We start from the raw sequence: 15,676 nt of genomic DNA on the forward strand, positions 1-15,676 counted from the left end.
GGCCCGTCGGAATGTGACGAGACGCTAGATTAGGTGTAAGAGGAAAATAGGGAAAGAAAGAAGGAATGTAAAGAAGAAAAAAAACAGGAAAAGAGGAAAAAAAAAACGGAAAACGAAGATCAACGGTCGATCGCCCGCAGAAGAGGCAATCAAAATCTCTGTTTTGTTGATCCCTTAGTGGCTGTTTGAAGCCCATACATAGTTTAAGCTACATCGTAACGTCGTTAAAGCCCGTCATTTGGGGCACGCACGCCTACAAGGAAAATAGTGATGATGCAAAGAAGACAATGAAAAAGAAGAAAAAGAACAAGAGTGAAGATGAAAAAAAAGAAACTCCAAACAAAAATAGAAAAAAAAAGTGGTTTGTACAGGATACCGACGGGGAGCAATGAAGCTCACTGAAGAAAGCTTGAAAAGCAAGTCTATGGGATATCGCCAAGATGCAAGAAGGTTGCTCGCCGGCAAACCAGGGTCATGTCCCCTATGAGTTGTTCACTACGCCAATGTCCAGTCCGAAAACGAAATGTTTGTTGCGCAAAGACTAGAAAAAAAAGAAACAAAGAGCAAATGAAAAAAGGGTATATGCTAGAATCGAATATACGCGAAAAGAAAGCGATCGACGTCCAGGCCAGAACAAGGGCTGGAGCAATCATAACTTTTTGTTTTGTTTGGAAAGAAAGAAAACGTAATTGCCGAGCCGCGCTGTTGTCATGGCGGCTCTAATAGAAACAAAATCGATAGTCGTCGGATGCGGGAGCATAGTTGCACTGTGCTATCGAGCGGGATTTCCCTGGCCGCGTGCCGCATGTCCCGTTCGGATGTAGGGTGCGGAACGGATAGCCGTGGCCCATGTCGTGGCGCCAGAATCCTTGGAAACAAGAAACCGGCACACTGTATGATGTACCAAAATACCCTAGGTGGGCGGACAACATGGGGGGGGGCGGGTGAGGGAATGTATGATGCAACTGCAGCCGAAAATTCATGCTCACACACATACGCGTGGCGATAGCGTCAGCTGCCAAATGTGGCGCTATTCTGTAAGCTCGGACTACCGCTCCATTGTGCTTGAGCGACTAATAGGGTCTAGATCGGATTCGCGTGACTCGCTTCCTGTGCGATGCAGCTCCTCCTTGCGGCGCCGGCGCTCACTGGGCGCACGGCTAATCAAGCGTCTGACGAAGCTGCGGCTCGATTTGTTGTTGGTGGGCTCCTGAAGAGGGCTGCCCGGGTCGACCAATGACCCACACGAAGTGGCACTCGAGGGCTCGGGGGCATCGACAATGTCCTGCTTCTTGATCTTGCAGAAGAGCGTCGAGAAGAGGTACTGCTCGCCGTTGCTGTCGTAGAGGGGGAGGTGACGGTAGCCTTGCTGGATGCTGCTGAGCTTGGCCGTAAAGGTAGCCAGCGGCGCGTGATTCGTAGTCCGTGCATCGAGCGAGTTCCAAACAGTCCAGCGTACGAATACGAGGCTGGGGTATCTGGTCGTGACCGTCATGTCAATCTCGTTGCCAAACTCAGGGTTGTAGCCGTTGCCCTCAACAATGCGGGTCCGCTTGCGGAGAGGGTTGCCAATTCCAGAGTGGCCGTTGCGAGCTGATGCGTCTTGGCCGCCAATGCCTGTAGCGTTGGCACCCATGTCTTCTGCGCAGTACATCTCAAACTCGACGTATGGGTTGATGTTGGCCTCTTGGCCAAGGCCTCGGGGTCGAGGTAGCTGCTGAGCAGAGATGATCTGAACCGTGAACTTGACTTCCTTCTTGGGTGCCTTGCGGTGGCCAATAACCGGTGTCTGAGACTCGAGACGGAGCGCTGCAGGCTTGAGCACGTAGCCTGTGCGGTCATCACCGCCAGCGAACATGGCTTCGTTCAACTGCTGGCCAAGGTCGTACGTTTGCCAGTTGAGCGCAGCCATCTGCACGCCGCGACGCCAAAACTTGAGAGGGTCAAAGTTGGACGAGTTGATGCGGAAGGCGTGCGGGTACACGCGCATGAGGCAGCGCATGTTGTGTTCCTCGAGCAGATGCTTCTCGCGCGCGCCAGGCTTGGTGAGCTTGTCAAAGGCGCGCTCGTTGATGGAGAAGACGTGGTTGAATGTGTTGGCTTCCATGCTGGCAAAGTCGGTAAACTTGACGCCCCGCGTGTAGACACCAAGACTGCCCAGCTCCTTGGTGATGTTGTTGGTCTTGTTCTTCTTGGTCTTGTGTCGGTCGTCGGCTACCTCGGCTGCGTCGGCAGCAGTTGCGTTGGGGCTGTCACTGTCCTCTGCCGAGCTCACGGCTGTGGATGTAGGCAGCGTGTTGTTGGAAGTGCGGGGAGTGGCCCAAAACGTGGCAGATCGCTCTGGTGGGCTCATCGAAGGCGGGCTGGAAAGAAGAGGCGAGTTGGGGATGACGTTGTCGTTCATCACCACAGGGCGTGACCATGGTGAGCTGAAGCTGCGCTGTCTTCGCGAGGTGATTTCGCTCATGAGCGCTCGCGTGTCAAACTCCTCACCTGCCGCACCCTTTACTTTGATGAGTATGCGGTGCTTGAGTTCTTCTGGGCTGGGTAGGCACTGCGACTCAAAGTCAAGTGGCTGAAGCACAAGCTTGTCGCCAAATTCCTGTATCATAATCTTGACCATGGCGGACTGCTGGATGGGCGAGCAGTGGACCTCGAGCGAGAGGATGACGGGGTATGGCGACTCGGTAAAGGCGTACTTGTTAATGACCTTGATAGTGTCCTGGAAGAGAATGCTCTTGGTCAGCGTGCGGCCGTGCATGACGACGGGGACGTTGTCGGCGCCGTCCCAGCAGTCAATCTCGAGGCATCGGCAGCCCTTTTGGAGGGCCGTGATGTAGGCCTCGGTGCTGGATTCGCCGGCTACCTGGCGGCCGAGGAGGTACGTGTTGTGGGAGCTGGAAATGTAGTACTCGTTGAGCGGTCGGTCGAGCTTCTGCTGGCTCCCGACTGGGCGCAGAATCGAGTTTGCGGCGGATGTGAGGAATGTCTGGAAAGCCGAAAAGTTCATGGCCAAGGGCAGCGGCACGTCACCACCCTCGACGGGCGTGGTAGCCGCCCGCGGCTTTGTTGCGCGTGCAAACTTTTCAAACGTGTTTGTCCAGTACTCGAGGTCTGCATTCACATCGACGCCCTGTTCTTGCTGGAGAAATGAGAAGAAGGTGACCTTGTCCATTTCAATCTTGGAGCCTGAAGTGTAGGACTTGTAGATCATCTTGATATCCTTGCGCTCTTTGAGGCGCCTGACAAAGGATAGGAACTGTGATTGGTTGAGTTTTCCCGTGTCGAGCGTGTCGGCCTTTTGGAAGTAGAGGCGAAGCGTGGCTTCGCTGCAGTTGATGTGTAGGCTTCGGCACAGCTCGACGATGCTGGGAAAGTCCAAGGATTCTTCGCCCTCGCCGCGCTTCTTCATGGCGCGTTGCCAGACGAGCTTGGCGCTCTTGTCGGCGAAGCCCATGAGGCCAGCCATGAGATCGATGCGGTTGCGCGACACCGACTCGAGCGTCTGGGTCCACATGTTGAAGATGCCAACGTCGGGGGCGATGAGGTGCATGGTGCGTATGCGGCCCTTGGAGCGCGTTGTGTCGGTGTAGACAATGGTGAACCAGTAAGGGGCCCAGTTCTCGGACAGGCCGCACTCTTCGCGGTAGTGCTTGGCCTCTGGGCCGGAGCGGATTTCCTTGACGTCGTCAATGTAAAAGGCCTTTGACGGGCGCGAGGGATCCCAAAAGACTTTTGCCGACTCCAGATCGAGGCGCAGGTTGATTTCCTTCTTCTCCTTTTTGGTAATCTTGCGGAGGACGGTGCCCTGCTCGAGGCGCGAGTTGCGGACGGGGGCCACGACGGCGGCGTCTGGGATGGAGCTGAAGCTGGGCGAAGGGCCGGTGATGCCAAGGCCTTGGATGGGCTCGTAGGGGTCCTCGATGGCCTCTTCCTCCTCGAAAGCGTCAAAGTCGGAGATGCCCGTGTCGGCGCCGTCGGCGGCAGTCCTGCTGTCGCTGCGGCGGCGCATGATGACGGGGCCGGAGCTCTTGTCGCGCTGGGCCGTCGAGTTGCCACGACGGAAGCGATGGGGAATGCCCTGGGCACCGCGGCTGACGCGTCGGATCAGGTTGGGACCCTTTCCAAGGGCTTCGGCCATGGCCGAGGGAGAGGAAGTTGGCGACGACTGGACGGGGGCCGGCAGCAGAGACTCGGGCAGGGCGTACGAGGGGATGGCGGGCAGCGAAGACGAGATTGGCACCATGCCTTCTGGGGTGGACTGGAGCGAGCCATTGAGGCAGGAAGCAGTCAGGGCCGGGCTGGGGCGGGCGGAAATGTTGATGGCGCGGGCGTACGTGGGCGAGGGCGAGGGCATGCGCGGGCGCGCGTAGGAGTCGTGGAGGAGCGACATGTTTGGCGGGCGGGCGGCGGCTTGGGGTGGTCAAAGCAGAGGGCTGGCAGTCGAGACGAGACTTTTTTTTTCCGAGAAGGAGCTAGTAAATCCTCATGGCGCGGGCAATGGTTGCAGGGTGGGAAGGAGCGTGAGGGCGGGCGGGCGCCACTGGAGAATAAAAGCAGATAGGATCAACAGCCTGCTGGGTCCTGGTGGGAAAGCTCAGGGCTAGGAGCTGGATCGCATCGTGAGACGGACAGAAGAGCGTGTGGCTATGACGAGTTTGGACGAGTGAAGCGCGCGCTGCGCGAGGTGCAGGTGCAGGTCAGCTGGGATTACTGGGAGGCTGCCTTGCATGCACGACGCATGGATACTGGGAGCGATCTGAGGTACTTCGGAGCAGTCGAGTCGTGGGGGGGTGTGGAGGGGGGGGGGTTTGTTTTTTTGGCAGCAAGCGAGGCGGGCAGACCAGGGCGGGCGAAAACAAGCTCGTCAAACGCGGCCGTGGGATGCGGAGAAGGGCGGGCAGCTGCAGGCGGCAGAGTGCAGGCAGAGTGCAGACCGAGAGCAGACCGAGAGCAGCAGCAGCAGCAGCAGCGGATGCGGGCGCGGATGGTGTAATGGAGGAGGAGGAGGCGAGGCGAAGAGAGGAGAGGATGTGAGTGGTGTGGTGGTGTGGGAGTGGGTTGTGGGTTGGCGTGATGTCGTTTGTGTGTAATTGTTTTGCTCGCTAGGCGGGTAGCGCAGAATAGCCGTGTGCGTGGGAATGGGTGTGTGTGTGTGTGTGTGTGTGTGTGCGAGTGTGTCGTCGGCAGAGGGCAGAACAGGCAGTAGGTATATGTGGGCAGCGATGGTGGGCCAGGAACAGACAAGGCCGCACACACCGAATTTTCAGCTAAATCTTACAACGACACGGCTATCCCTTGGCTCCTTGTCATCCGGGCCCAAGGCCGCCTCGAGGGTTAATTCGGGCTCCGAGGCGTCTTCCCTGCTCGCTCTCCTGTGCTAGCGCGAGGCGTCTTGAGCCGCGACGCTGGGTGGAAGGGAGGGAAGGGAGGTTAGGGCCCCACCGAGCAACGGCGTCGAGGATGACGCACCCGAAACTGCGACTACGGGGTCGGCCAATCACGCCGCGCGAGCCTGGGATGCATGCACCTGCGCACCTAGTACGTCTACTCGAGCCCTCCGCGCGCGCGACCAAGGCGTGGATGCGCCCAAGAAAGCACGCCACCCAGCGCTGCCACGGCCATGACGAGCGACAAGGCGCTGGCCTGCCCGCCCGCCTCCCGCTGACAGACGAGGGCGCGGCATTGGCCCGCCGGCCTTGTGTGCTGCTGCCGTTGCTTCCGGCCAGAGACCCCATACATACTACACGCTATACACATGCTGCGTGTCGATACATACGCCGCTACTCCTGCTGCGCACATGGACGCGGGCAGGCTGTACACGCTGGCCGGCGACGGGCAGCGTCTGGGGACTGGCGCTTGCAGTGCAGTGCCGTGCAGTGCTGTGCTGTGCTGTGCCCATGCCCAAGCCACCAGTGCCAGCGACGAGGCGCCCCATGTGTGGCTGCGCCCTCGCCCTCGCCCTCGCCCTCGCCCTCGCCCTCCACCCACACCACACCACACCACACCATAAGCCCACACGTGGCGTGCGGGCAAGTTGAAACCAAGTGCGAAGCCGGCACAACGGTTCGATCACCATAGCCGGCCCTCTGACGGCGCAAAAGACCAGGGATCCGCCCTCCCCCAGCCCAAAGTTTGCGTGGAGCCACCAATTTCCCTGCCCGCACTCGCTCTCTCGTCTGCCCTCGCCCTCTTCGCCTCTCCGCCCGCCTCCCCAAGGCTCTTTGTCAACAAGGCTGCACACGGTCAATGCCACAGCAGCCGTCCGTCCGTCCTTCCAAGGCTTCGAGAAGCCCGCCCTTTCGACCCCTGACGCCCATGCGCCCATCGTGCCACGCCGCCCCCGCACATCTCGTCTGCTGCCCTCTGGTTTCTTCTTGCCTTGTTTCTTTGCTGCACTTTGCTCGCTCACGGCCATGACGCTCACGGCCACGGCACGTCGACGCCCCATGTGACGCCCATGTGACGGCCTGGCGGTGTGATGTATCTCGTGCTGTCGTGCGTCGTCGTCCAATCGTTTGCCGCGACGGCCTCTTTCTTGGCCCTGCCTGCTCCCGCCGGCGCCCTGATGATTCACAGCCCCGCCCTCTGCCCTCTGTCCTCCACCGCCGCCGCCGCATATGGCACGCCTGCACCTGCCCTTTGCCCTTGGGCAGCAGCGCCATGCCGCTTCCGTCTCACTGCACGACCTGCCTACTCACGTCTACACCTCCCATCTGGCCGACGTGCTGGCTGGCCCACTACACCTAGCACCACCACATCCATCGACATGGCCGGCCATGTCCATGTCGTGTGTGTGGCTGATCCTTCATCTGCTGGCTCAGGCCGTGCCGAGGGCCGTTCGCCAGCGACAGGGATGCCTGGCCACAGCCATGCTCACACTCACTGCTCGTGCTCGTAGGGCTTACCCAGAAATAGCTCGCACGTTGCTCCGCCTGCCCCGAGCCACTCTCGAAACAATTGCAATCGCCCCCCATGCCTGCTCATGCTTGCTCCGAATCTGATGCATCAAGGGCAGGTGTTCGCATTACTCTGCCTGCAACCCCCCCAGCACGCCCAGCATACGCCTGCTACCACCCAATTCATCCCACACAACCAACGCCCGCTCGCATTCCCACGCCCGCCTCCCCCAACCTCGCCCCGCCGCCGTGCTCATTCAACCTCAGCTGAGCTAATGCTTCCGCGAGCCTGACCTGACATGTCCTTCCCGGGCCCCATGGAGCAGCGGCGCCAGCAACCCAAACCCAAACGCACAAGCCCCGTCCTGATTCGCTGACGCCGCCAAACCCTGTGTTGCTACATTAGCCTACCACCACGACTACCACCACGACTACCACCACCACCACCAGAACCACCGTGCTCACAGCTCATGCTCGTGCTCGTGCTCGTGCTCGTGCTCGTGCTCGTGCCCGCCCTCGCTCCTTCTTCACAGCGCAGTGCCAATCTTCTTGGACAAGTCCCGCTAGCCCGACTAGCCCCAACCTTCTCCCCCATCATCACCCTCTCTCCTCTCCACTGAAACCGCCATCAGGCATATGCTGCATTACCACATCTACACTCACACACTCACACACTCCCTCTCTCTCTCTCAGCTGCTTCGTCATCTCGCCCTGGGATACCGCTTCTGCAACACCACCCTGCAAATGACGGCTCAGACCGCACCGGTCCGACTGACGCCCCGGTATCCTATCCTCACGCTGCCCACTGCCCACTGCCCACTGCCCACCCGTCTCGTCGAGTAGGGGCCGCCGCTGCTCCGGATCACGACGGGACGTTGCCAATCAACTCTCCACTACCCAACCACCCCATGTATTTGGACAACGATGCGTTGTTCCCCTTAGCCCCAAAGTAGGGCCCTGGATGACTCACCATCGCTTCCTGCTGCCACCTGCCACCTGCCACCTGCCACCGCCTTGCGCTCCACCGTTTCCTGTCCCGGCCCTAACAACACACCCATCATCACCGCCGCTCAACCTCGTCGAGCACACAACGTTGTCATCTTCGTATTTCTCCAACTAGCCCTCCCCCCAAGACAAATGCCTGCCAATTCCTCTCATCTTGGTCCGAATTTCGCCAATTTGTCAATGGTGCATCGCCCTGGCGAATCGCGTCCTCCAACGCCCGCCCTGGTATAGGTTTCCAAACACCCCGTCTCACGGAGGGCAAGGACTCGGAAATTGAGCGCCCCCCAGTGTGCCTATCATCATCCCGACCTGCACAAACATGTTGCGACCACTTTGTAGCAGCTTCATTGTCCCATGACGTATCAAACTTTGTACGCTGCACCGCGTCTCTGCTGCCAATGGCTCCCTCATGTCCGACTGAGCCATCATCCGAGATTGCGACATGGCGCATCCAAGCTTCCTGCCCCATGATTGCGTATGCATCTGCATCGGCCTTGGACCTGTCAACGGCAACGTGGTGCAGACCCTTTACTTGGGACGCGCGTGGCAAGCTTGCTCTTCGGTGCTGTTTTGTTTCATGCTCCTCCTCCCGCCCGTTGCTCGCGCTGTAAGTACGTATGCTTGTGCCAGAGTGTAGGCCGCTAGATACAAGACGCTGCGCGCCATCATCACTGTGAGCGCCGTGCGCCAGGCCAGAGCCAAGTGTAGAGCCTGCCCTCTCACCCAATGTCACTCTTGCCGCCGCCCGTCGCACCTTGACCTGTCTATCGCAAACATGCTCAGCGTTGATGAATTCCACACGACCAGACGTCAGCCCATCTTGCTCCAACAGCATCGGCTCTGAAGAAGCATGTGATTGTGCCTCTCCGTGGAGCTGCGTGGCCCGAGTCTCTGTCAATGCATCTGTGCCTATGCGGATTCGTATGTCTTCGCCCTTGCTACGTGCAACGCCATCGTCGACACAGGCAGCAAAGACGTCGCGCTGAAGATCAGGGTCTTCCCTCCACCACCGTCTGTCAACCTTTCGTTTCTTGGCCGTGCCATGGCTGTCCGTCGTTATTCTGCGCTTGCCGATCTTCGCTTTCTGCTCACAAGACACAAATTGCAGACGCACTGGCTTGGACGAGTGAATGCCGACCCAGTCCGGCTGTGCCAACAGTCGTTTCTTATCCGCTTCCAGCAATCGCGTCGCCGCATTCGTCTCTGGGGCCTGGTGTTTCGGCCTACGCAAGTCTACCTTGGGGGTCAGTTGAGTTGGCCTCTGTTTGTATATTCTACAGCCAATCTGCCGTAGATCCCTTCGCCACAACTACCTTGTTTAGCCTTGAGTGGAGCCCCTGGCTGGTCAATCTCGAGGGCGACGCGTCTGCTATATGCTTGATACCGAGAGGCTTCACGTCGGCCTACTGTAGGTGGTCAGTGCTTACAACTGTTCAGCGGATGCAACACCCCACCAAAATTAGTGCTCCACTAAAGATAAGGCTATAGAGCCCTATATAAAAGCTATTATTATAAGATTTTCTAGTAGAGTATTAAGCAAGTAGTAATATATATTTCTATCTATATATATTTCGCTAGTAACTTTATATTAGTTATAGTAAGTAATTTTATATTTTCTATAGTAGCTATATAGAACTGGATTTATTTATAGTGTAACGATGTTACAACTTCGCCAAGTATTGAGCCAATCCCAGAGCCGGATCGGAGGAAGTACCTGCCGCCCTTCATCAGCCATTCGCCCGAGGTCGGATCCGAATTCGGACCCGACTAGGATAGGTATATATTGAGACACTCCCTGTAGCTAGCTCTGTAGACTTTTGATATCCTTTCGTACAAGGCCTATAGGTGGCTTGTTGAATCTAGGCTCTTTGTGATCCCACGCACTCCCATATGCCTCTGAGTGATCCTACGACCGAAACAGATCCGACCTGCCTTTCCTGCGCCGTTACATATAGTAGCAGCGCGTTAACATTAATGACATAATACTAAACTTTTTTATAGCTACTCTATATAAAAGTTATTTTTTAAGATCTTATATATTAACTACTATAAGCGCTTTCTTAATTAGAGTTATAGTAGTAGAGTTATTACGCGTTAAAGTAGGTAGGTCTGTTTTAGGAAGGTGCAGATGGTGTTGCATCCGCTGAACAGTTGCACGCACTGACCACCTACAGTACCGCGCACCACTTGTTGTCTGGTGAATGCTCCTGCTGTGATGCCTCGTCCTCTCCACATTCCACAGCCTCTCCCCCACATCGGACCGACACGGCGCCAAGCAAAGCGCCTCGGAGCAGGACTGGGCTGTCTTTGTCGCAAAGGTAGCTGGGGTAAAAGGTTGCCGCGGGCGTTTGACGAGCATTCTGAAGGTTTGTCCGCGCCTTTGCAAAATATGCTTTTTGCCGTTGACGCGTGGCGGAATTAGCTTTTTTGGTGCGACGCAGCGAACCTCCCGTCCAGTTCATGGCTGCCATCAAGAGCCTGTCGGCGACGTTGACATGACTGAAGCCATGTGGAGTCGGGTGGGCGGTGGTGGTGGCATGGCGACGCGTGACGGCAAGGGGTGTCCCTCCCTCCTTCCTCCCTTCTCTCCCCAGGCAGCTCCTCCCCACTTATGACCATCAACCCCACTATTGCTCTTCCACCCCCCTCCCCCGCCTCAACCCTCACATTGAGCATATACAGCCCGCCCACTTGACTCGTGCTCATCTTCAGCCCGCCCATCCTCTCGCCGACTTGTCAACATGCTGCACACCGTTGTTCGGATGTGCGGTGCCGATGGCGAAGCAGCCAGAAATGAAAGGGTCCACTCCCCCTAATGGATCCGCGCTGCCATCTTGTCCCTCCGCCACAAGTGTGGAGCGCTGCGGCAGCTGAACCGAGTCCCTGCGACGGGATCCTCGTGCGTGTACTGCGGTAAATCTTGGGCGCCCACGGCCAAAGGTTGCAGACACAGAGGTCGCGGGATTGCATGGCGCTACCTTGGCGACTGTCGACCTACACCCACCTACCTACCTACCTACCTACCTACCTACCTACACTATGCACGACAAGGTGCGGTGAGGGAAGACGGCACACCGGTGCTCTCTCTCTCTCTCTTTGCTGGTTGTAAATCGGGTCTGAACCAGAGAACTCGTGGAGGCGTGGAGGCGTGGAGACGTGGAGAAGGTGGAATTCGACACCACATCCCCCGCCTTTTGCTGCTGGACCTCAGTCATCCTTCATCCATCTCTTTGCCATCCAAGGTTCAAACTTCGGTTGGAAAACGGCCCTCGATCCTCACAGCATCGCCCTCTGATCATTACTTCTTACAGTGTTGCTTCCGGTCCTGAACGGGTTTTCGGCATCTCCAAACGCCCATGTTGCGCTAGGCATAGGATGACTGGACGCTAGATACTGGCTCACAGGGAAATAGCTTGAGTGTCGCATCCCACACATAGAGCCAATCCTGCCACAGACAGCAAAGACAGCGTTTGGTGTCGTCGACATGCCCACGAGGATTGGTACGGCCTTATTTCTATGCTGCAGAAATGCCTCATCACCATGGTTGCTGCGGCGTGGCCAGGTTTTCCCCCATGGGTCGCATACGTAGGTGTAGGACTGAAACCCACACTGCAGAAGCACCGGGCGCCGTATATGCCCATGTACAGTTACGTCAAGTGTCACATGCTTGCGCCTTAGCTGTGGGTACTTTTTCTACCAGCGACCCACTACTTGTAAGCTGTGTAGATATGCACGCACTTCCACTTGGGAAAGAGATGGACGGATGGCGCAAAAAGCCGCCTGGGGGCGTCTCAAACATGGCCTGCTACACCGTACACCGTCCCACGCGCCAACGGTCGCACACCACGAATTATGGCATGGCCGGTCGATGCGACATGTCGTAGCCTCTAAACGCTAACAAGGCGGCTCAAGCATTGGCATGTCTGCCGAGATAGCCTACCTTTGAGCCTCAAGTTACCTCATCCAGCCCCCGGCGCTTGGCGAGAACGGCGGCCGACTTGTTCTCGTTAGAGGCAAGGGGCGGCTGACATGTACTCGTGTTAGATGGGCACTCGGATGTCGTTTGCGGCGGCTGCCCTGAGTCCCTGAAATTCTGACGAATCTTCATTCGCGGGCAAGCCCTGCCGGTGAGGATGGGTACTCTCTGGCGACGTAGCGATATGCAGGCTAATCACCCGTGACATCATAGCGCCGAAGAACCTCAAAATTCTGCAACATTGTTCCACAGCGACAGCATCAACCGCGGCCGTCTGCCACATGTGCGCTTGCAACGGCCATGACCGGAGACTGCCAGGGATGCACGCAGGCGCAGAATTTCGGCCGTATACCCACAATTATTGCAACACCACCCGGCATGCCCATCGAATGGGCATCGAGAAACATGCCACAATCTCTCACCATGCGTCCAAAGCGCACGCCTATGGCGCTGCAACGCCATCGAATTTACCTTGGGCCAGTGCCCCTTGCGTCTGCCTCTGACTAGGTGACGCCATCAATCTACGCAATACACGTCCATAGAGTCCTAAACTGTTGGGCGAGTATGCTCAGGGTCCGGTCAATCGACGTAGATGTGCAGAGTGCTGTGCCAATCGTGTTGCAGACCACCATTCCAGCAATGCTAGCGATGCAGCGTCCATGTGTCGATGGCGATTGGTATAAAGCTCTCGGTATCTTCACGCAAACCAACCATCTATCAACATAACCCACCTCCACATACCCACATACCCACATACCCACTGTTCTCTCCGCTTGTTGAGGGGTTTTCTGGAGAATCGACCTGTCTCTCGGGCTCGCAGACTATAAAGGCTACCGAATTTCCTCGACTATCAACCCGCCACACCCAAAAAGTCCACAAGCTTCTCCACCTGAAACAGGAGAGCATTTTCCATAAGCACTTGTGTTTGGAGCATCTTTTCCCAACACCATCGCATACCATGTCGGCGCCTTCACTTGTAGTTCCCTCTGCGGGAAGCCGCTTTGTGCGTCGCCTCTCGTCAACCGAGGCCACGCGCGAGAACAGTCAGATGGGCCCAACTGTCGTCGTTCCCCCACAGCACCTAATGGCCCCATCCAAGCAACACTCGGAAATTGCCACGGGCTTCGAGACTGCCAGGCGCCACCTCGAAGCCATCGCACCCGCATCTCCAGACTTGACTCCGCCCGAAACGTCCGTTACCGATAAATATGCATTTGCTTTTGGTGTGTTTAGCCAAACACTGTGTGAGCCCTAGAAAATCCTTTCTAACCTTGTGTAGACATTGACGGTGTCCTGATTCGTGGTGGTCGGCCGATCCCTGAGGCGATTGAGGCCATGAAGATGCTCAATGGTGAAAACGAATACGGCATTCAAGTCCCGTACATTTTTGTTACCAACGGCGGCGGCAAGACCGAAGCCGAGCGCTGCATCCAACTCAGTAAGCAATTGGAGATTGAAGTCTCGCCCGGCCAGTTCATTTGCGGACACACGCCAATGAGGGAAATGGCTGAGAAGTACGGCACTGTGCTGGTTGTGGGTGGTGAGGGCGAGAAGTGTCGCATCGTTGCCGAGGGTTACGGATTCAAGGATGTGTAAGTCTAGCCGACTGCCGCGACGCATGACGCATGCTAACGCTAAGCTCAGAGTCACACCTGGCGATATCATCAAGGATAACCAGGATACCACGCCATTCCGCAAACTTACAGAGGAAGAGTACCGAAACTCGCGGACGCGAAACTTTGCTGAGGTTGAAATTGAGGCCATCTTCGTCTTTGCCGACTCGCGCGATTGGGCTTCGGACCAGCAGATCATTTTGGACCTTCTCATGTCCAAGAAGGGCCGCCTTGGCACCAGGTCGGAGAACTATGATGAAGGCCCACCCGTCTTCTTCTCCCACAACGACGTGGTCTGGAGCGCTTCGCACGACCTCACCCGCATTGGCATGGGCGCGCTCCGCGTTTCTCTGGAAGCCATGTTCAAGGCTGTCACTGGTCGCACCCTTGAGACGACGGCATTCGGCAAGCCTCAGATTGGTACCTTCCAGTTCGCTACTCGCCTCCTCCAGGAATGGCGCAAGGACACACATGGTATTGACTCGCCTCCCTCGACTGTTTACTTTGTCGGCGACACACCTGAATCGGACATTCGAGGTACGAATGAATACAATGAACAAAACCCTGACGCCAACTGGTACTCGATCCTGGTCAAGACTGGTGTCTTCCAGGACGGCACCAAGCCTCGCTTCGAGCCCAAGGCCACTGTGAATACTGTCCTCGACGCAGTCAAGCACGGCATGGAGCGCGAGTACAAGAAGGCTCTTAAAGAGAGCATGATTGCAACCAAAGTGTTGGATGATTAGGCATAGTTTGGAGGGCATTTGCCTTTTTTTCTTTCACTCTCGGCTTGATGACTTGTTTGTATCGCATAGCACTGGTGTATTGGCGCACGGATGATACATATTTGGTTTTTACCTTTTTCTTTCTTTCTTTTTTACAAGAGGACCACGAAGAAGACGAAGAATAGCGCTAGTCGCTGTGCTGAGATGATAGATTCTCCTTAGATGGAATGATACAGAAGAAATATTCATGAAATCAACATTTCGCGCGTATATATAGCTGACAGATGGTGCCAAAGAAAAAAAAAGCGAAAATCTTCGCCTCATGCCAGATTGTGTGTGTGTGTGTTGGAAATCAGCGAGAATTGCTCGCCTCAGATTGCCTATTTCCCCCCAACCCCCCTTCCCGTCACCGTTGCACCACCAGCAACCCTGCGCCTCTTGTTCTCATTTTGACGCACACATCCCTGGCATGACGACAGGACCGCCTGGGGGGACTGACCTGGGGCTGGGTTGAGTTGAGTTGAGTTGGGTTGGGTTGGGTTGGGTCGGCCTGATCTGAACATGGATATGGATAAAAGTATGGGGGCAGCACTGGCCTCGACGGGTCGATCCATCAGCTCCCATTCAATGCACTGCATGCATGTGATGCTGTCATTTGTGTGCGGTGATGGACGACACTTGTTTATTTATTTATCTATTTACTTGCTTTTAAACGTCGTATCTATCTATCTATCTATTTATTTATCTGTCTGTCTATCTGTCTATTTTATTTATCTATGGATGCATGGATGCATGTGTGTGTGTGTGTGCGTGTGGCTGTGTAGGTTACTCAGCGGCGACAGCGGCCGCGGTTTAAAACAACCCCCCCCCTGGGGCTGCTTCAACTACGTACTCTACGTACTCTACATACATACATACATACATATATACGTACACACACATGAATAAATCGGCCCAACAAGAGGCCTTTTGAATCTACATCTTTGCGCGTATATTTTTTTTGTTGTTGTTACGTAGAGTACTTATGCTAAGTAAGACAGTGTTTTAATAATTATTTTTTTTGGGGGGGTTTTTTTTTGTAGTTTAACGTCCTTTCTCAGCCCAAAGGGCTATATAAGACGTGCAGGCTTAAGGCCTGCAAGTAACTACGTAGGCTAGAATTTAATCTAGGTACAAATTGAGTAGGTACAATNTAGGGGGGTTATCTAAATGAAGGTGAGGCTCGTAGCCTAGAGTTTTTTAGTTGAGTAACTCTCTCAGATCTTTCACTTTAAATGAGTCTTCCTCTCAAGTTTTAACGAGTAACTCTCTCAGTCGAATAGGTAGTTTAATGAGTAACTCTCTCATGTGGGTGGACCATAAATATGGTTGTGAGGGGAGAAGGATTCGAACCTTCGATCTTTGCTGACGTGAGACAGCAGAAAATTTTCCAGGCGCTCCACCACTGCGCCATCCCCC

General features: G+C 55.8%; 3 protein-coding genes across 3 annotated transcripts; 1 reads left to right on the top strand and 2 right to left on the bottom strand.

Annotated features, from left to right (window-relative positions):
- Positions 1-1,048: 1,048 nt before the first annotated feature.
- SETTUDRAFT_103408 (uncharacterized protein) lies at positions 1,049-4,357 on the bottom strand (the record flags this gene model as incomplete). Its single annotated transcript, XM_008024131.1, has 1 exon — positions 1,049-4,357. One exon carries the CDS (start codon positions 4,355-4,357, stop codon positions 1,049-1,051), a length of 3,309 nt encoding a protein of 1,102 aa, XP_008022322.1.
- A 3,003-nt stretch (positions 4,358-7,360) lies between these two features.
- Positions 7,361-10,366, bottom strand: SETTUDRAFT_25762 (uncharacterized protein; the record flags this gene model as incomplete). The annotated part of the gene is made up of 3 exons (XM_008023663.1): positions 7,361-7,414; positions 8,224-9,137; positions 10,159-10,366. 3 exons carry the CDS (start codon positions 10,364-10,366, stop codon positions 7,361-7,363), a joined length of 1,176 nt encoding a protein of 391 aa, XP_008021854.1.
- Positions 10,367-12,958: 2,592 nt separating this feature from the next.
- On the top strand, positions 12,959-14,472 carry SETTUDRAFT_167330 (uncharacterized protein). Its single transcript, XM_008024132.1, has 3 exons — positions 12,959-13,103; positions 13,160-13,472; positions 13,525-14,472. Exons 1-3 carry the CDS (start codon positions 12,965-12,967, stop codon positions 14,237-14,239), a joined length of 1,167 nt encoding a protein of 388 aa, XP_008022323.1. The 5' UTR covers positions 12,959-12,964; the 3' UTR covers positions 14,240-14,472.
- The last annotated feature ends 1,204 nt before the right edge of the window (positions 14,473-15,676 follow it).

The sequence above is a fragment of the Exserohilum turcica genome (assembly GCF_000359705.1).
Source record: "Exserohilum turcica Et28A unplaced genomic scaffold SETTUscaffold_11, whole genome shotgun sequence".
Classification (NCBI taxonomy): Eukaryota; Fungi; Ascomycota; class Dothideomycetes; order Pleosporales; family Pleosporaceae; genus Exserohilum; species Exserohilum turcicum.

Excerpts from the sequence above, each read along its gene's own strand:
- SETTUDRAFT_167330 (XM_008024132.1), top strand. The coding sequence starts at position 12,965 with ATGGCCCCATCCAAGCAACACTCGGAAATTGCCACGGGCTTCGAGACT. Across the intron at positions 13,104-13,159 it reads TAAATATGCATTTGCTTTTG|ACATTGACGGTGTCCTGATT; the intron begins GTGTGTTTAGCC and ends AACCTTGTGTAG. Across the intron at positions 13,473-13,524 it reads GGTTACGGATTCAAGGATGT|AGTCACACCTGGCGATATCA; the intron begins GTAAGTCTAGCC and ends CGCTAAGCTCAG.